At 38.4% G+C, this 21715-nt stretch overlaps 1 protein-coding gene across 1 annotated transcript in view; it reads left to right on the forward strand.

Annotated features, from left to right (window-relative positions):
• Window positions 1-11233: 11233 nt before the first annotated feature.
• The window catches only part of usp13 (ubiquitin specific peptidase 13), an 80637-nt gene continuing 70155 nt past the window's right edge, over window positions 11234-21715 (forward strand). The window contains exons 1-2 of the mRNA XM_052017864.1: window positions 11234-11345; window positions 18744-18869. Of these exons, the coding sequence (XP_051873824.1) occupies window positions 11235-11345; window positions 18744-18869 (237 nt within the window). The 5' untranslated portion in view covers window position 11234. The remainder of the gene's footprint in view (window positions 11346-18743; window positions 18870-21715) is intronic.

A 21715-nucleotide genomic window follows, 5' to 3' on the forward strand; every position in this document is an offset into this window, starting at 1 on the left:
ATGTAGCTAGATAATTCTGTAGGTTGTTGAGTTAAAGATGTAATTGGATTTTTCTCATAAATAATATTGATGTAAATACAATTTTCTGTTCTAGCTGTTTTCCTGTGATTTTGAGATTCAGTGTTATTTGAGTTCAGCTTTGCCTATCTAGTGTTTAGGACTTTTTTTTGTATCTTAAAATAAAAGTACTCGGGGTCGGACTGTAAGAATTTTGGCATGCCAACAACAAAAGTTTTGCATCAATTTGATTGAAGTGCATTTACAATTAATGTTGGCTGTTCAAACTACCACCAACATGTCACCTGTGGAACCAGAGGAGCCAATACACTCGATCACTGTACACCACCATCAACTGTGTCATCCCACGCCTGCACTTTGGCAAGTCCGATCACCTGGCTGTACTTCTACTCCCGACATATAGGCTGAGACTCAGCACCATTGCGCTAGTGGTGAGGACCGCAAAGGTATGGTCAAGGGAGGCGGAGGAGCATTTACAGGACTGCTTTGAATTGGTGGACTGGACCATAGAACATGAACATTACAGCACAGTACAGGCCCTTCGGCCCACAATGTTGTGTTGACCATATTCAGGGATTCATCTTCAGATCTAAATGAATGCCACAGCCATCACCGGCCTCATCAAGACCCCCGTGGGTGAGTGGGTGCTTTTGAGAACAGGCGTCAACATCTCAGAGGATCTATCCTGGGCACAATACTTTGATGCAATCACGAAGAAGGCACACCAGTGGCTCTACTTCATTAGGAGTTTGAGGAGATTTGGTATGTCACCAAAAAGTCTTGCAAATTTCTACAGATGTTTGGTGGAGAGCATTCTGACTGGTTGCATCACCACCTGGTATGGAGGCTCCAATGTGCTAGATTGAAAGAGGCTGCAGAGGCTTGTAGACTCAGCCAGCTCCATCACAGGCACAACCCTCCCCCACCATCGAGGACATCTTCAAGAGGTGGTGCCTCAAGAAGGCAGCATCCATCATTAAGGACCCTCACCACCCAAGACATGCCCTCTTCATGTTACTACCATTGGGGAGGAGGTACAGGAGCCTGAAGACCCACACTCAATGTCTTAGGAACGGGTTCTTCCCCTCTGCTGTCAGACTTTTGAATGGTCCATGAAACCATGAACACTACATTGTTATTCCTCTTTTGCACTATCAATTTTTTTTGGGTAACTTATAGTAATTTTTATGTCTTGCACTGTACTGCTGCTGCAAAACAACACATTTCATGACATATGTCAGTGATGATAAACCTGATTCTGAAATGCTTCTGAAGAACTGTATAGTATGGGAATTTCAGATCAGTAATACTCTAGAGAGAGTTCTTTTAAACTATGACAGCAAGTGCAGATTTTCACTGCAATTTTATTCCTATGTGTTTGTACCAAATATATCTAAATTTGTCAACATAATCGTTCAGGTAGACTATCCTGTCAGAAACTGGAACAAAATTGTATTTGAGTCTATTAACAGGATTGTGATTTTTATTTTTCATTCATTATCACAGTTATCAACACTCTTGCATTCAATTTGATTGTTTCTTCGGAATTAAACTTTAATGTGCTAGCCTCCGCAACTCCTTGGGACAGAGGACTTCAGAGATTAACTACCCTCTGTGAGAAGAAATTTCTATGTATCTCAGTTTTAAATGACTGGCCCCTTATCTTGAAACAACATCTCCTTGTTTGAGCCTCTCCCACTGGTGAAAACACCCTGACATCTACCCTGTCGTGCCCCCTTAGGATCTTATATGTTTCAATAAGATCACCCTTCATTTCTCTGAACTCAATTTGGAAAATGGCTTGTATTTGTTATTGTGCATTACAGTCAACTCTGCATCATAGAAAGTGCTGTGTCTATATAATTAATTTATAAAATTTTCAGATTTTTGTAGTTTTTCAGTATCGATTGTAATTTCAATCTCAATCAAAGCAGGACAACTCATATGACATTTTCTAACAGCTGAACATAAATCTACACTTATGAATTAAAGATATAATTGGATTGTACCTATAAATAAAATTGATGTAAATACAATTTTCTGTTTTACATGCTTGCTGTTTTCCTGTTATTTTGAGATTTAGCCTTAAATTATTCTGTAATTTGGGTTCAGCTACCTAAATCAACAAACTAGAATCATTCTGATTCATCCCCCACAAGGACATTTGTGTCTACTCATCACCTTCTCAAGTCATGGATTAATGACAGCAGTCTCATCTTGAAAAAATAGAAATTTCACTCCAGAATGTAAGTGTGTAATTCATTCTAGAATAACAGAATTTATCTTTTAGATGGCACCTTAATCTGAGGTTCTCTCTTAAGTCGATGTAAAAGATCCCTTGGTACCTTTTGAGGAAGGGAAGGAGAGAATTTCAATATCCTAACCTACATCCAGTCTTGAATTAACTCTTTCAAAAGCAGATTGGCTGGACAGTTGTTGATGGATGTCAGTGGTACTTAAATTGGCTTCCAAATGTGCTCTTAAAAACACACTCTCTTTCAAAAGTAATTAATTGGCTATGAAATGTTTTGGGACACCCCAAAGACATAATTTACACCACTTTTCTTGCATGATGAATCCATTTAACTGGCATTTGGCTGAACATTGTGCATTCCTCGTGAGCAGCAGTTTAAACTTCCTTATTATATGAAGTAATTTCAAAGGATCTTGCTGTCTGTCATGAACCATGACTAATTTCTTTATAACTTTTGCTGACTTTGGCACTATTAACTATTTTTCTTACAATGTCTTTCAACAGAGATATGAAGAATAGAATATTCTGATGACACATAGTGCTTGAACTATTTTCATCAGCACCAAGCAAAGGAATGTAACAGCTGCTAGAAGTAACAGTTCCTGAGCCATTCCTGATTTTCATGAAAGTGGTAAAGTTATTGCTGTGACCTGCCTTAGGGTATGGGTATGTGTGTAAAACTTTGGATCAATTTCCAGTTAACTACAAAATTAAACACCTTACATATGCTTAAAGGTCCTTGCAAAGCAGGAATACACCAATTGTCCAAGCTTATGAAAAGGACATAGCGATCAAAACTATTTTAATTTATTTGCAATTTCTGTACTTACCAACTTTATTTCTTCAATTTGTGGTATGTGCCTTTTGCATTAGCTAGTGCTGGCATTCTAGAAGATCTAACATATTTATACAACATCACTTTAAAGAAGTTTGGAGGTTTCGAAGTGTTGCCGTTATTGTTTTGGCAAGCTTCATTTTATAGTGCAGATCACACTTATAGCCTCCAACCCCTGTATTTTTAAAGTGAATGTTAGGATTCTTTTGTAAATGCAGACCCTACAGATGGTAAATATACACCAATGCTGAACTATGTGAGTACAGAAACATAAAAGCAAGACCCTGATTCAGAAGCATAAATTGTCCTTATGGAATTGTTCTTATTTTAATGAGCTCTTTGTGCCAAACCATGAGCTTAGTGTCTGAGGAGGCACTTGAATCTTGACATCTAGATATAGCTGGAATTAAGCTGATAACTCAGTTATTTAAAGAATAACATTGGACTCCCAGAAGGTACTAATCGTTATCAGAATATTCTTGGAATTCAAAAATCTTTGATTTAAACATACATTAACAAATGGAGGATATTGGTATATATCATGTAACAAGATATTTGTTATTTTCAGCATCTACTGACCACATCCATCAGGATATACAGAAGTAATATGGTCTTTCATAGTTGTAGATAGAGTCCTTTACAGAAAACTTCATGATGTTCAAGGGATTAAAAATATCTAATCTCCTATTAAACTCAGAGCTGCAATAAAGTAATGGAATTATCCATTTATTTCTTTGGTCACTTGACCGTAGAATTGACAAAGACATCTGCTTGGTTTATCAAAGGGATAGAATAATATAAGACAAGAAATTTCAATGTAAAAACAAATCTTCAAAGGAATAATCTGAAATAGTTTACACACCTTTATTATTTAGTACCAACTTTATTTAAATGAACAAAAGATCTACCAATCAGTTTTTAAATCTGCTCTAGGTCTGTTAAATACTGCTGATGTAGGAAGTCTGAAATAAAAACTTAATGCTGGAAAAACTCATCTGGTCAGGTAGTATCAGTGGTGGCAGGTGCAGTTAATGGCCTAGAGTTTTTTAAGATACACTAGCAGTTCCAGATTGGTGTTAGGGATTTCTGCGTGCATGTGTGTCATAGAGATCCTGAACTTCTGAACAGCTGTATATTTTCAGCTATGCTCATGGAGTCCAATGATTGAAGCACCAGCTTCCTGCGCTCTTGCTGGTAATCTGTCTGACCTGAACCTTTTAATTTGCATGGAGATGAACGGCTGTGAGGAACCAAGTTACATATTAGGCAATTTACTTTTTTGAATCAATTGGATTTGCTTCAATATTTATGTTCTTTTGAGTGTATTTGTTACTTTTTTAACCTTTATTTAATTTTTAATTTTTTAGAGTTTAATTTTTTTTTAATGTTTCTGGAAGCTAGGTTCATTTGAAGTTTTTGACAGATTTGAATGCCCGTTATGACAGAGGACATGATTAAGCTAACTGTTGAAACTTTCTCTGCTGTTTTGTGGATCGTGCTTGTTCTGGCTTTGCCAGTTGATAGGTTATGCACTCTCTGGGGCCACACTGAAGGGGATTGAGACAGCTTCAGTAAGGAAATTACTTCTAAGAAACCGCACAAGGTAAGTGCAAAATTATCAGGTAAGTGAACAGTGAGTATGGAATGACATGGAGCTGCCAGGGAATTCTAACCCATTATTTCAAGGAGATCATTATTCTACTGAATGGTCATTCCTCAAAACACTACATCTGTTTCCCTCTTCACAGATGCTGTCTGGCCAACTAAAAGTGGATGTCTGTTGGTGAAACTGCATATTGCCAGTGTAATTTAATAACCAGCATCTGAGGATTGACTCAATTAATCCTCCCTCTGTAGAGAAATGCATGCATGCCAGTATGTCTTGTGACATTGAATACTGAGCCACGAAGAAATGTATTTACAAACCAACAAGCTGTGCTTCTAGATTGTCTTAAAAGTGGAATGCTCTTAAGGTCCATTTCACATTTTCAGTGCAGAAGCAGATCTTTATTTACACCTTAGGTTGCAAGAAGTAAGATTTTTTTTTAGGACTGTTCTAATGATGCATCTATGGATGGATGAACAATATTTTCAAGAGGTTCTCAACAATTATTATTTATTTTTGTGTCCTTATTTGTAACTTGGTTCATGTAGACATTCTTAAGTCACAGATATCTTATCTTATATTTAAAGAGGAAGTATTAAAAATTGTTTGTAATATACTATACAGAGACAGGGCTTTTTATGGATAGTATATGGCATTTATATTATAGGTCATATTTGCACACTCATTAATGGTTGTTGCCAGTTTTATTCATTCAAAACATGTACAACTTTTGTAGAAAATGCTTTATTGAAAATATTAAGTTGTCATCAGGTTATTATTTTTTCCATTTTGCTGATATTACTTGAAGCAATAGTGAAATCAATTACTTTTACTGAAACTTAGTATCAGAATTCTCAGTGTTGGAGCCTGTTGAGTCACACTGGGATTCACCATATGCTACAGGGCAAAATAATCCTTTCAGAGCAGTGATTTTAAAAAAAGCAACTGATAATGACTTTCCCATGTACTGTTCAAGATGAAGTAAACAGATTTGCTATTTTGTAATCCTAATTTTGTTTATGAATCTATAGTTCAGGAATTTTGTAATAGGTGCAATTTGTAATGATCTACTTTTCACTGATGGAAATGGCAGCTGAGTGCTCCTACCCCTCCACTGTGTTATGGACTAGGTTACTATTGGTGAATGTCCCTTTAAGATAGGGCATAGTGGTGTGCGTATGGCGTGATAAGGATGTAATGACGTTTTTGGAGCAGACAGTCAGAGTCAGTCAGAAGAGAGAGAGAGAGACACACACACACACACACACACACACACACACACACACACACACACACACACACACACACCAGCCTGCTAGTCTCTATCGATGGATGAAAAACAATAACTGTTTCTGTCACTACAATCCACATATGAATTTTTGGAATAATCCAGTGGAGTCCACTTTGTCGTTAACCTGTAGAAGGAAACAGGTATTTGTGTGGATGGCCACGATTCGAGTGCCTTTCGGGGTGGCAGATACTTTGGAACAAAGTGGTGGAGTAGTCACTGCTGAGTAGACACTGAGTTGTAGTATGGGTTCCATCGTGGAACATTTGGATTTTGTAATTACTCTCTATTTTCTCTCTACGTTTTGTCTTCAGTCAACGGTGGTTGTTGAAGAAGACTTTGCTCACGTTTCACCTTATGGCTTGCTGAACTGAACTTTGAGAACCATTCCTGGACTTGGAGTTTGGGAATTTGCCACACACACACTTCGAGTTTAGTTTTTGGGGTTAATGTTTAAGATCTAACATTTTTACTTCTAACATTCTTTTATTTTTCTTATTATCATAAATAGTTATTAATAAAATCGTTTTTAACACTTATACATGACTCGGTGTGTTTCTTTTGTTGCTGGTACGTAACAACTGTGCAAAATAATATCAGTTGTCCACATCATTAGTGTTGACCACTGTAAGATAATAGTACAAATATCACTGCGTAAATTGTATTGTAAATGTTCCAAATGTTTGCTGTCATGCTGGTGGCATTGCATTTGTGCTGCTGCTTCACAGCTCCAGCAACCCAAGTTCAAACTTGACCTTAAGTTGCTGTCTGTGTGGTGTTTGCATGTTCTCTGTGTGAGTTTCCTCTGGATGCTCTGGTTTTCTCCCACATCCCAGTGACCTCCTGGCACATTAACTGGCTGCTGTAAGTTACCACTGAATGCATGTAAATGACAACAAGGATCAAAGGGGAGTTGATGGGCACTTGTGAGAGAGAATAGTTTACAGGCATACAGGGAAATAAGGTGAAGGGTAATGGAAGTAATGGGATTTCTCCCTTGGGGAGCTGTCATGGGGAGTCCAATGGGCTGAGTGACCTCTCTCTGAGTCATTATAGGATAAAATGTGCCTATAGTGATGTTGAGAATAAGATCAACTTGCTACAGTATTAACCTATCTTGCTAATGCTCAGAACAGGTCATTAGCCAGCTCTTCATATTAACATAATGGTATATGTTTCTGTAGAAAAATCCACTGTAAATTATCAGTAAACGGTATCTGAACTTAAATGACAACAGTTGTACCACAGTTGTAATTGCATGCTGTGCCTCATGGGTTGGGAAATTCCAATCCAGCAGGTTTCACATATACGTGTGTGCCAATGACACTGAGCTGCACCTCACCTCTCCTCCTCTCACATTCTTTAATCAAAAAACCAATACTGTAAGGGCAGAAATTCCTTTCAGTTAAATATTGAAAGGATTGTCTCTAACGTCTGCTAGAAACTCTGTTCTCTGACTCTGTTCCTTCTAGGCTATTGCTTAAAGTTGGAAAAGACCATGTGCAAACTTGGTGTCATATCTAACCCAGGACCAGCCTCACTTCTGCTCCTTCACCAGAACTGCCTTTTTCTTCCTTCAAAACTCCTCCTGTTTTCTTCAGTTCCTCTAGTGTTGAAATGCTCGATTATGTTACTTCTAGTTTTGACCATTTCAATGTTCTCCTTTCCATCCTCCACTTTAAACTTATTCAAAACTTTGCTGCCTCTGTCCTAATTCACATCAAGTTCTGTTTAACCACCATCCCAGTATTCCCTAACCCATGTGATTGAGTATTTCAGCACCAAAAGATCTAAAAAGCCGGAGTCCAGTGATGTTATGAACATGGAAACAAGAATTCCTTATATTTTGAAATACTTTGTTTTTAATTCCCTTCAGGTCTTTCAAAGTCAAGTCGAGTTTATTGGCATATGCACAAGTACATGTATGCACAGATGCAATGAAAATCTTCCTTCCTTCTCCTACCTATGACTTTGACTCACCTGCATTCCTCCAAGATCTCTACACTCCTTCAGTTCTGGCCTTTTGTATATCCTTAACATTAGTCATTCCACATTAGTGACCATGCTTTCAGCCTCTTGCAGTCAAGACTCTGGAGTTCCTCTTTATACCTCTCTCCCTTACTTTCTTCTTATTAGACCAACCATAAAACCAAACACTTTGATCAAGCTTGTGGCCATCTAAATGGCCTGAATTTTCTGACTGTAATAATAGTAAAACTATTAGCAGAAGCTGTCATTACACCATGAAACTTACAACAATTTTCTGCACATCCACAGTTTAACACAAAGATCTTGTGTTGCTGTCGGTGATTAAGCACACTTTAAAGACTACATAATTTTGTGGACTTCACCAACACAATCAAGTGAAATCAATGCATTTGTAAAAACACCCTGAGAATATTTTGCTTTGTTGGGTGAGATGTAAATGAGTTTTTAATGATGAGCTAAGGCATAACTATTGGTTAGCAAACTCTCTGCAAATGAATATAAAATTCATGTATAAAAGTATGTATGTAGGTTGCAATTCCCTTAGATAAATATTCCCCAAAATATAAATACACTTTATTTTTTTAAATAACTTCTACCTCAATTTATTGTGTATGTTCCAGTCATTGCTTCACATTCTGTAAAATGTTTAAAATATTTGCTGAACATTGTGCTTTGCTTTTGGCGAAAATTCCTTAATATGCTTTGTTGCTCAAGCAGCTTGAGGACATCACTGTTAGTGGACACCAGGGATACCTCAGTGACATCCAGTCTTTCCACCATTTTCTTGTGTCGTGCAAAATTTCCAGGAAAGGAGGCCAGGCAGGCGAAATTACTTACAGGTTACTGTCGATAGAATTAGACATCAGAAGGTGTCCAGGTTAACTTCCCTTTCACTTCTCCTATAATGATCATGAGGAATTGCCAACTTGAATTTCCTTTTAGCAAAAGCATCCCAGATCCTGAACTGTCTCAGCCCCAAAGCATCATGGTAGGAGTTCCTCAAGGCTTAGCCATGCTCAGCTGCTTCATCAATGACCTTTCTTCCATCACAAGACTAGAAGTGGGGATGCAAATCTTCTGAAGGAACAATATTCTTAAAGGATGATAGGAACCTAATTCAAGATCTGTCATAGGACCACTACAATATAATATGAAAGCTGTTGTCCTTGGGGTTCAACCTTACCCGTACCATTATGAATCCCTCCCTAAGTTTCCCTTTGAATCTTCTCTTTCATTTAAACAAATTTAACACTAGGCAAGTGATTTCAATGATTTGTCCACTTACATTTATGATCTTAGTGCAGCATCCTGTGAGCTAATAATTGAGTTTTAGTTCAATATATAATGGATATTTATTCTGACTAGTAGCTGCACTTTACAGTGAATGACATGGAAGTACTTTGTAATTTCCTAACTTAATATCCCTATGTATTGTCATCCATTCACACCCAATCAACTACTGTTGTTGCTTGCGACTGCTTGACAATTTTTTGTCTTTATTTTCACTTTCAAATTATTCAAGAACAATGTGAATGAAAAATTGTTCATTTCCTCCCACATGGCCATGTATGACCACCTTGATCCCTTAGGTTTGGTCTGTAAGCAATCCATTCCAACAGCTGAACACATATTTCATGTTTACCTGACTTATTTCCATTCACCTAATCAAAAACATTTTCTAGGTCGTCAAATAATATTTCCTTTATTTCCATTCCTTTGGTACTGTACTCAGTTCAAATGTTTTGGTAAGATATCTTCATCAGTCACATGTACATTGAAACACACAGTGAAATACATCTTTTACGCAGAGTGTTCTGGGAGCAGCCTGCAAGTGTCGCCGTGCCTCCGTCGCCAACATAGCATGCTCACAACTTCCTAACCCATACGTCTTTTGGAATGCAGGAGGAAACTGGAGCACCCGGAGGAAACCCACGCAGACACAGGGAGAACGTACAGACTCCTTAGAGACAGCGGCTAGAATTGAACCCGAGTCACTGGCGCTGCAATAGCGTTACGCTAACCGCTACACTACAGTGCCTGCCCTATTTCCGGCAGAATGTAACTAATATTGTATTCCATCTCTTTAAGTTCTGTTCTGGGTGGGCCACCTGGTTGCAGACAACACTGCTTTCATCACTTTCTTTCTCGTAATTGTCATGACTTTAAAGAGTCTTCATATTTTCCAGAAAATTAATTTTCATATCGAGGGGATTTAGCAACTACTTCTGTAAATTATACAAAAATATTGTTTAAGAATATTCCTGGTTGCCAGTTGTGTTGTCACATCCCCATCAATAGCTTTACTCATATATAAAAAAAGAAAATGCTGGGAATACTCAGCAGATCAGGCAGCACCTGCAGAAAGTGAAACAATGTTTTAGGTTGAAGACCCTATATCAGAGCCTTAACTTTATGTTTACCAAATGAACAGGCAGAAAGCTCTCTAGATTCTGAAACTAACCAGCTTTTGGTGTTCCTGTTATCCTTCCACAACTGAACGAAAAGATCTAAATTTTGATTTGAAGATTGCAAATTTATATTACCCCTTTCCTCATATTACTACCCTACTTCCTACCCAAAGAATGGATTCATTTTGTATTTCTGCTCTGTGCCATTTCTGTTTTGTCTCTCCAACAATTTAGTAAAGTCCACCTCCATTAACTAGTTCCTTATTGTACCAAAGTCCACCCTCCTACAGCTGTGCTTTCATTTAATTCTCTGTTGACCTTGTTCATCTAACTTGATGGGCCACCGAGCCGAGGTTTCTCAACACAGAATGTGGAAAGGATTCCGGCTCTGCTGCACTGATTCAACTTGAGGGTATCTCTTTTAATGTCTTCAATATTGAACTTCTACATAGATCAAATGTTTTGTACTATAAACTGATGAACACCATACAGGGCAGGTTTTACTGTTGGTACTTAGACCTGCAGTACAAGATCAATCAACAAAACCCAGAAAATGCTGGCAACACTCAGCAGGTCAGGCAATATCTGTGGAAAGAGAATAAGAGTGAGTGAGTGACCTCTCTGTACAAGTTCTCACTTCCAGTTTAGCGTGGGTAACAGCTTCCACGCTAGGCTGGAAGCGAGAACCCGCCTCCCCCGAGTGCAGGGAGGTCCGATGGCAGGAGGGAGGGCGGCACAGGTTTAAAAATAGTGTGTCGTCCTGCTGTCTCTGCTCGTTCAGCTCTCTTCATAATCAATGTCTGCCCTGAACAGCATTCTGGGTTAGGAATGTCAACATGGCTGCAGACATCGGAGAACTGCTGGTCCCGTACATGCCAACTATCCGAGTCCCTAGATCAGGGGACAGGGTCTACAAGAACGAATGCGCCTTCTCCTTTGACTCCCCAGTAAGTAGGCACCGCAGCCGTTCAGCGGGCGGCTTCCTGGTCTGAAGAGCAGGAGCGTTTTTTTATTGACACGTGAATTAACTGCAGCCCTTGCTGATGTTCCTCTCTTTGGGAACTTGTTGCTCCTTTGGGCTAATCCAGCTGAGGGGGGAAGAAGAAACATTGAGCGAGAGGGCGGCGGAGCCAGCAGCTGGGAGCGGAGTGGGGCCACACAACTTACAGGGTGATGTAGAGGGACCGGGATCTGTCTGGTGTGAGTGGAGAATTTAAACCGAAATGAGGAGGCGGGTGTTGGATAGTAAAGGGGAAGGTGAGGAGGAAACTGGTTACCTAACCTCTCAACTTGTACCAAGGCGAATAAGGATCCGAAAATCAAATAACGAAATCTTTAAACGATTACTTTGGAAAGGAAAGTCAAAGAAAGAGGGAAATAACAGTAAGTTTTTAAACTCGTTCAAGTTCGAAAGGGAGGTATGGAAATCGTCAGTTTTATTTTAATTTTCGTGGGATATAAGGGTTAAAATGTGGCAAAAGGTGACTCAGCTGTTTGGCGTTCATCAACAGTGGCCAGAACAGGTTATTTATATCCAGATAGTTAAGGCTCGGGTGTCGTTTTTTTTTTGTTTGCCATGAACTGATTTTTGAACATAACAACCAATTTAAGAGGATCACGGACATGAATTAATTTACACAATTACTTGCTTCAATGTATTAATAACTTTGAATGTGGTATTTTTAGTTGTTATCTCGTATTTTATTTGTGGTGTAATGTGATCACGATATTAACAGTGAAAGTGGAACATGTGTGTGCTCCATCAAGTGGCGATTAAGTATATGGAAGGTATTCGCATCCCTATCTAAGATCCTATCCGGAACCGTTTGACTTGTAATACTAACTGGATAATTTCCTCGTTATTTCCAGCGGGATAAACACATTTTTCAATCAACATAATTTTCTTTCACTATTTGCCTACACGAAGACGATATTTCCACTTGTGGGGAGTACGATACTGGAATGAAGAACTAGCTAACACTCAGAGCAGTTAATGAAAAAGTTCTCCTCGTGAATATTTGGAGATGCGCCTAAATTGTGAGAGTTGTCCCAGTCTCTGGGTATCTCCTGCTCCCTGGCAGGATAGACCCCACCAGAGATAGCAGCATGATAGTATACAGTTGGGACCCAATGACCTTGGCAATCCAAACCCTATGATGTCTTATAGCATCAGGACATAAATGGGTTGGTAAACGTTCTGCTCCATTCCACTGCCTGCCTTCCATTATCTCCTCCTGCCCCTTCTCCTCCCTTGCCTTGCCCCCAGCTAATGATTTCCAGTAGTCTTCACTCTGATTCCACTTGGAATAGTTACTGGCAGTAACAAGGTCATGGATCGGACTTTATGCAGAGGACTTCAATCTCCATCACCTCCATCGTCAAGAGTGATTTCAGATCATTGTCACTGACCAAGTTGGACGAGTCCTAATGCAAGAACTGTCAGTAGCAGATGGTAGAACTATCACTTAATCCTTGGCCACCCACCTCTTGCAAGTTCATCTGTCCATAGCAGAATTGCTGGCAATTAGAATTGCGTAGTTGCTGTGCGGATAAAGCCCAGCCATCATAGTTGGAGCATCCTCCATTCTGTTATGTGGCAGTACCGTCGTGGCTAAATGGGATAGATTAAAACCAGAACCAGCAGTCCAGAGTGAGGCATCATGAGTAGCTGTGCACCATTGCAGCACTCCCATCAGTGTATTGTAATGATAAGCAAAATGATGAAAGGTATTATTGACAGTGCAATCAAGTGTCAGTGACCAATTAACTGCTGCTGGTGCTCCAGTGGGTTTTGCCAGGGCTACCTGGCTGTAGTGTGAATCAAGGGGCAATGTTACCACTGGCAGGAAACATATCTAGCGTTAAGGAACATGGATGTGATTGTTGGAGCTCTGTCTTCACAGCACTATAATGACATTGCAGGAATTCCTCCAGGGACTGTTCTAGACCCAGCACCTTCAGCTGCTTCATCTGAAATAACAGAAGTGGGCAAGTTTGATCTAGTTGTGTAATATTCAGTGAAGTTCATGATTATTCTTGATAGTTAAGCAATCTAACAACTGGAGAGCAATGGGGTAATAAATGGCAGGCATTATTTCCAGATATTTTTAATTTCATTTTTAAAAATTTTAGATTTCTAGCATTTGTGGTTGTTTGTTTTTTTTTATTACTGGTATATTGTGTCAAATTTCCAATAGAAATTTTGTAAAGAAATTTAAGCTCAAACCTAATTATTTCCTCTTTCTTTGATCAACATATTTGGTCAAAAAGGGTAGTAATTTAGTTTTCAGTTTCAGAGTATTGGGATTATAATTTCTTGTTTTACATTTCACAAGGTAATGTGGCAGATTATCCTGTAATGCATCATAGTGGATTGACGCTTTTGAAATGTTGAAGGTGAAGGGAAATGTTTTGCTTTAAAACTGATGATTAGTAGTTAGGTGTGTATACCCAATTCTTTTCTCTTACGTGCATTTTTTGTATTGCTATTTGAATTAATGTCATCAGGAAATTGTGCACTGTTGTCTTCTTTGTACAAATTTGATCACTTCTAACAGAAAATTTTACATTTCCACATTTATTATTTTTAGTGCTTTTACTTTCTGTTAATTGATCTACTGTGGCATTGAGCATCGGAGATAAAACTTTGCAGTCTTCAGGTTAGAGAAAAAGTGATATTTCAACCAAGTCATACAGGTCTGGCTCAGCTCTATTTTAAAACCATGCATTTTGTTCTTTGTAATCTAATATTTTGCCTGTAGGAAAACTTAAGACAGTATGTGATATAGAGTATACACCGGGGTCCTGGAAGTTGAAAAACTGTGGCTTCATGAAACCATCATTGGCAGGAAGGATCCTTGTACTGGAAACTGTGTAAACATGTTACTTTATAAAAGTCAGCATAGTAACTTACTGTCAGAAAAGTTAATAAAATAAAAAGTTGTAACATAGGATTCAGCCAAATATAGTTAAGAAACTGGCTATTTAGTAATAAAGAGTTTGAGCTGAACTCTATAAAATAAAATAAATGTACTAATATTTTTAAGAAAAGCAGCTTTCATAGTCAAACCAAAATAAGCAATTGATGTTAAATGGTGTATATATCCATGAAAATCACTTGTCTGTAAGGTAGGCACCAGAACATTGGTTTTGTTTGACTGAAGACTAATTAAGTGTCTGCAGACATTTTGCCTCTGATATTATTTATTATAAAAGCAGGGTTTTTTTCCAACTAGAAATGTTCCCCTTTTTATTTCTCTGTAGTAAAATGTATAATGTGTTATAAAACTTGGAATGGGCATTTTATAATCTCTGAAATATGATTAAAACAAGTTTGGCATGCTTGCCTTCATCAGTCAGGACATTGAGTACAAGAGTTGAGATGACATGTTACAGCTGTACAAGACACTGGTGAAACCACACTTGGAGTATTATGTAGGAAACCACACAAAATGCTGGAGGTACTCAGCAGGTCAGGCAGCATCTATGGAGAGAAATGAACAGTCGACGTTTTGGGTCGAGATCCTTCATCAGGACTGGAAAGGAAGAGGGCAGAAGCTGGAATAAGCCGGAATGGCTTATTCTGGCTTCTGCCATCTGATGACTCACCAATATCTTCAGGTGCACCGTTGTAAGCATCTTTTTGGGATGCATCACAGCTTAGTATAGCACCTGATCCGCCCAAGACCGCCAAAAAAAAATTTGTAAAACGTTGTGAATGGAGCCCAGTCCATCGTGCAAACCAGCCTACCCTACAATGACTCCATCAATGCCTCCTGCTGCCTCGGGAAAGCAGCTAACATAATCAAGGACCCCTACTGCCCCTGTCATTCTCTCTTCTCCCCTCAGACAGAAGATAAAAAACTTTGAGAACATGTACCATCAGGCTCAAGGACAACTTCTATCCCACTTTTATAAGATTCTTGAATGGACCTCTTGTACGCTGAAGATGAACTCTTGATCTCTCAACCTACCTTGTTGTGGCCCTTGCACCTTATTTGTCTACCTTGGTATTGGTTTATTATTGTCACTTGTACCGAGGTCCAGTGAAAAGCTTGTCTTACAAACCGATCGTACAGGTCAATTCATTACACAGTGCAGTTACGTTAAGTCAGTACAGAGTGCATTGATGTAGTACAGGTAAAAACAATAACAGTACAGAGTAAAGTGTCACAGCTACAGAGAAAGTGCAGTGCAATAAGGTGCGAGGTCACAACAAGGTAGATCGTGAGGTCATTGTCCATCTCATTGTATAAGGGAACCGTTCAATGGTCTTATCACAGTGGGGTAGAAGCTGTCCTTAAGTCTGGTGGTATGTGCCCTCAGGCTCCTGTATCTTCTACCCGATAGAAGAAAAGAGAGAATGTCCCGGGTGGGTGGGGTCTTTGATTATGCTGGCTGCTACACCAAGACAACGAGAGGTAAAGACAGTGTTCAAGGAGGGGAGGCTGGTGTCCGTGATGCACTGGGCTGTGTCCACAACTCTCCGCGGTTTCTTGCGGTCCTGGGCAGAGCAGTTGCTGTACCAAGCTGTGATACATCCAGATAGGATGCTTTTTATTGGTGCATCTGTAAAAGTTGGTGAGAGTCAAAGGGGACAAACCAAATTTCTTTAGCCTCCTGAGGAAGTAGAGGCGTTGGTGAGCTTTCTTTGCCGTGGCTTCTACGTGATTTGACCAGGACAGGCTGTTGGTGATGTTCACTCCCAGGAACTTGAAGCTCTCAACCCTCTCGACCTCAGCACCATTGATGTAGATAGGTGCATGTACACCGCCCCCTTTCCTGAAGTCAATGACCAGCTCTTTTGTTGACACTGCACTTTCACTGTAACTGTAACACTATATTCTATCTTGATGCATTTATGTACAGAATGATTGGTCTGGATGGCATGCAAACAAAAGCTTTTCACTGCATCTTGGTACATGTGACAACAAGAAACAAATTGTCTCTCTTTTCCAGTTTTGCCTCTGGATATGCCTTATTTCATATATTGCTGTTATTATTACTGTTACATTTGTTTAACTATTACTGTTATTTTATTCACTCATTGGAAAGGATTAATTACTCAGCAGTCAAGTGTGGCATTTAAATTACTTAACAAATCTGTTGATTTGTTAAGTAAAAGTGGGATAGAAGCTGTCCTTGAGCCTGATGGTACGTGTTCTCAAGGTTTTGTATCTTCTGTCCGAGGGGAGAAGAGAGAATGATGGGTGGGAGGGGTCCTTGATTATGTTGGCTGCTTTCCCAAGGCAGCAGGAAGTATAGATGGAGTCAATGGAGAGTAGGCTGTTTTGCATGATGGACTGGTCTCCATTCACAACACTTTACAAATTTTTTTTTGTGGTTTTGGGCAGAGCAGTTGCTGTGCTAAGCTGTGATGCATCCAGAAAGGATGCTTTCTATGGTGCACCTGAAGAAGTCGGTGAGTCATCGGGGGACATGCTGAATTTCCGGCTTCTGCCCTCTTCCTTTCCAATCCTGATGAAGCGTCTCAACCCAAAACGTCAACTGTCTATTTCTCTCCGTAGATGCTGCCTGACCTGCTGAGTTCTTCTAGCATTTTGTATGTCGCTCCAGATTCCAGCATCTGCAGAATCTGCTGTGGCTTCATTTGGAGTATTGTGTGCAGTTCTGGTCACCTAACTATAGGAAGAATGTCATTAAGCTGGAAAGGGTGCAGAAAAGATTCACAAGGATGTTACTAGGATTAGAGGGACTGGATCGGCTGGGGCTTTTTCCCCTGGAGGATAGGAGGCTGTAGGTGACCTTATTAGAGGTATATAAGATCATGAGGGGCATATATAAGTGAATGGACACAGCCTATTTTGCAGGATAAGGGAGTCTAAAACTAGAGTGGATAGATCTAAGGTGAGGCGGGGAAAGATTTTAAGTGGATCTGAGCGGCAACTTTTTCTCACACAGGATGGTGGGTATGAGGAATAAGCTTGCTAGAGGAAGTGGTAGAGGCAGGTACAATTACAGTGTTTAAATGACATTTCTACAGGTACATGGTTAAGAAAGGTTTAGAGTGCTATGGGCCAAACACAAGCAAATGGGACTAGCTCAGGTAGGCAACTTGGTCGGCATGGTTCAGTTGGGCTGAAGGGCCTGAGTCCATGCTGTATAGCTCTATGACTCCTTAAAAAGTAAGACTGCATTAGACTAACCATTTTTCTCATAATGTGTTTGATGTTATATAAAGAGAGAGAGTTAACCAGAATAGGTGAATATTTTGCTTCAATAAAAACGCAGTTAAAAGATTCATTTTGTTTTTTTATCTACAAATCGCAAAAAATTTGGTTGCATTTTTTTGTTTAATAGTGCTATTTAAAATAAAAATGCTGCTGGGTCAATTCAATCTGCATATTAAAACTGCTGTCAAGTCATTAGTGGTTCATGCACTCTAAATATAAGATATTAATGATAATTGTGGATTAACATATTCTAATTCTAGAGAATGCTGGAAATATTCAGCAGATCAAGTAGTGCCTTTGGAGAAGGACATCAAGCTAATTTTTCATGCTAATGATCTTTCATCAGAATTGTGAAAAGTCAAACCTCTTAAAGTTTTAGAGAAGGGAGAATGTGGAGAACAAAAGAAATGTCTATTGTAGTGTGAATGGAACAAGTGGGCAAGTTTTCACATCCAGTGGTGGGTATGTGGAGCGAGCTGCCAGAAGAGATGGTAGAGGTCGGTACATTTATAAGGTTTTAAATAAACACTTGGACAGGTACCTGGAGAGGAAAGGTTTAGAGAGATATTGGCCAAGCTTAGATGGGAGCTGGTTTGCATGGACAAGTTGGCTGAAGGGCCTGTTTCTGTGCTGTATAACTCTATGAATCTATGTGGTTGTGGTGCTGGCTGAGAGAAGGTGGTGAAGGCTTGTTAATGCAGACAGTTTGTTTGGGTGAGATTTAAATAGGAGATGTGTGAAAGCAGAGAGGAAAAGAAAAAAGATAATGTTAGAACTGTAAGATACAAAATCTCAGTTCTGACAATCGTTCACTGTACTGGTAAACACTGTTTTATAAATTGCACTGAATACTTTGGCCACCATACCAACCTGTACAGGCCTCTTTCCAAATCTTATGCCTGACCTGTATTGTCTGATTTTTTACTTCAGATTTCCAGCATCTGCAGTATTTTGATTCATGATATGATATTAATCAGTGGAGGAACGCTTCTATTTAATTTATTTTTAATGGAAGATCGTGATTATGTTAGTTTGGTTGAATTATAATTTGAGAGTAAGCACTGTATATGATATTGCAATTATTTGGAATTATTTTCCAAATTTAAACTTGTCTTCTGTACTTCCCCGATTTCTATTCTGTTTAAACTACAGGAATCTGAAGGCGGCCTTTATGTGTGCATGAGTACTTTCCTTGGGTTTGGAAGGGAACACGTGGAAAGGCATTATCGCAAGACAGGGCAATGTGTCTACATGCATCTAAAACGAACCATAAGGGAGGTAAGAATGGTACCAGTAATGATACAAGAAGTTTAAAAGCCAATAGTTGTATTTCATAATTATCTTTAATTCACTTTTATTTAAAATAAATGCTTGTGAGAAGTTGACATTAGAAAAAATAGGATTGTAACTGATATTTGCAAATTATTGCCATGGTCAGTGTAATTTATGTTTCCATACTGGATCTAGAATCTCTCTTAATCCAAACTATACAAAAATGTGACCTTGTGCAGTAAATTGGCTTGAATTGTTAACTTTTGTATAGAAAATGTTGTATAATCCCAGTTCTTGTGCTTTAATTAATAGTTGGCCTCCATCAGAAAGATAATTTATTTTATTTCCCTTTTGAATCATTTTTGATTCAGTTCGTAAGGATGTCACTTTTTTTCTAAAATTGCTTATTATAACATTTTTCAGATTCAAGATGGACACTGTTTTCAGTGGAAAGGGTTTCGGTATCTGTTGATACCCAGTTCAAAGTCACTTATTAAGGTTGTGTAATGGAAACAGGAAGTTTGTAAATGCTGGCTTGATGTCTGGGAAATGAAGCTTTAGTTTGAAGTTGATATGAACTTTTTTGAAGAATGTACAAGGTGGTAAATGATGGAGATCCAGCATATAGTCAATATATTCCTTTTAAAATAGGTTTTGATGAAGATGAAGAAAAAAACTGCCAAGTTGAACTGTGACTTTTGTGATTTGTTAGGTAGATCTCCGGTTAAATGCCAAATTCATTATGGTTGGGGTGTGATGGGGACGGTCACTAGTGGAATGCTGTAGCAATCTGCATTTAGTTCCATGGTTTTCACCATCTGTATTGTTGATCAGGATGAAAACAACGGGGGAACTGTTCAACATTGAGCTGACGTGAAAATAAATTTGAAAGTTAGGATCTTTGATGAAGTAATTTGACTGTGGACAGATGAATTTGGGAACTGAGCCTTTTTTGTGGCAGATGTCATCCAACGTGGTTAATTTAAGACAGCATGTAAGACTATCCATGGAAGGCTACCTTATTGGGGAGGTTGATGGTGGTTGTTAGGTTGGGTGTGTGAGGGGAGGGGAGGGAGATGTGGGAGTGTCGGTGAGGAACAGTTAAGTATGATTGTTGATTTACTGCTACCCTTTTGATTCATTGATTAAACTAAAATCTTGAAATCAATCAACATAAACATTTTTTTAAAAAGTCAGTTATTCTCTACATGAACATTTTCAGATGACTTGGTTGTTTCATTGGTTTATTTAATTGAAGCATCTGTTATTTCTAGTTATTTTCACTATCCTTAATCTCAACATCTTTTTAATGAATTTATACATTTATATGCACTTAAATTTTTTACTTCAACTCGTGATCAGAGGAACAATTTAAATGATGGCACAAATTTTGCAGCAATAATGATGGTGAAGCTACCAGATTTTGCCATCATTAAGTTATAAAACAGAGTAATTCTGCAATGATTATGCTTGTGTAGCTTATCTCAGAAATTCCAAAATGATCATCAGCAGTCCAGCATCACTGCACTGGTTGCATTATTTCTAGTCTTCTGTACTGCCTTCAAAATGAAATTATTTAAACCAATGTGAATTTCAAGTTTCTATGAAGTAGCCCCACCAGAAAATATCACGAGAACAAAGTGAGTTTACTGATTAGCAAACTGTGGACAAAAAAAGAAGCAACTTCATGTACCTATGTGTATTGTGATTCCTATGTAGGAATATTTCAATTTCTTTTGGATTTAAAATGAAAGAATTTTAAAGATTTATGATACTTCAACTTTAATAGTAATCATGAATGTGTGTAAGTTTCAAAGTTTACTTAGCATTCAGTGTACCCCCCAAGTTATGGCAATTTGGGTAATGGAATTCACATTTATGGAATTCACAGATTACTACCAAAAATTTGACATACTGATTTATTGTTTTATGGAATTTATTGAGGGAAAAAAATAACTAAACAAGCACAAAATGTGAAAGAAACAACAAATTTTGTTACTTTTTTGTCAAGGGTTTGTGCTATGGAAAATTGTGGTATGGATGGTTTGCTAGGAGCACTACACTTCTAATGCGGGGGTGTTAACGTATTGTCTAAAATGTTAATAAAGGTGTTATTATCTGCAAGAATTCTGACCCATACTTGCTGCTTAGCCAGAAGATGACATCACAGCTGCTGGGTCCTAGTGATTCTTTGAAACTGGTACCTGATAGCATCAGACTTTAGAAAATGAGACATCATTGTTACACCATTATGGGGCCAATTTTTTGAAGGCTGTGGGATGTGGCGGTGTTTTTTCACTAACTGCTGACTTTAATGAGGTAGAAACTTTTCCTTTTGGTGTGGGGAATAAGTATGCAATATTGTGGTGGCTGTGTATGATACTTCCAAAATTTAGTCCAACATAACTGAATTTCAGAAGCAAAGTACAATATGAAACCACTATTATATTATGTGCTTAATGCACAGGGCCAAAGAACCATGTTCTCAAAAATCTAACATGTTGTAACTGAGTGCCTTTCAAATGAATATTCAGTACAAAGTATTATGGTGGGATGATAATAAAAAAGCCACTAGTGTCATGAATTCAGATTTTCATAAAATATCAGTGAACACATATTTAATTAATATTAAATAGTAATGTACTGCAGTATAGGAATTCTACATGCAAGTTTTAACTTGGAATTGTGAGGCATTCGAATGTAGTCATGCTGTAAAATAGACATATTCAGCTTGGAAGAAATCATTAAGTATATGTTTCAGAACTAAAAATGTCTGAAGTAGTAATGTTAGCAATCTGGTTTAACAGAGAGCTTAATGTTATGGAAAAGCACAAGTAAAGTTGAAGTGTGGG

This window comes from Pristis pectinata, chromosome 6, assembly GCF_009764475.1.
Source record: "Pristis pectinata isolate sPriPec2 chromosome 6, sPriPec2.1.pri, whole genome shotgun sequence".
In the NCBI taxonomy this organism is placed as follows: Eukaryota; Metazoa; Chordata; class Chondrichthyes; order Rhinopristiformes; family Pristidae; genus Pristis; species Pristis pectinata.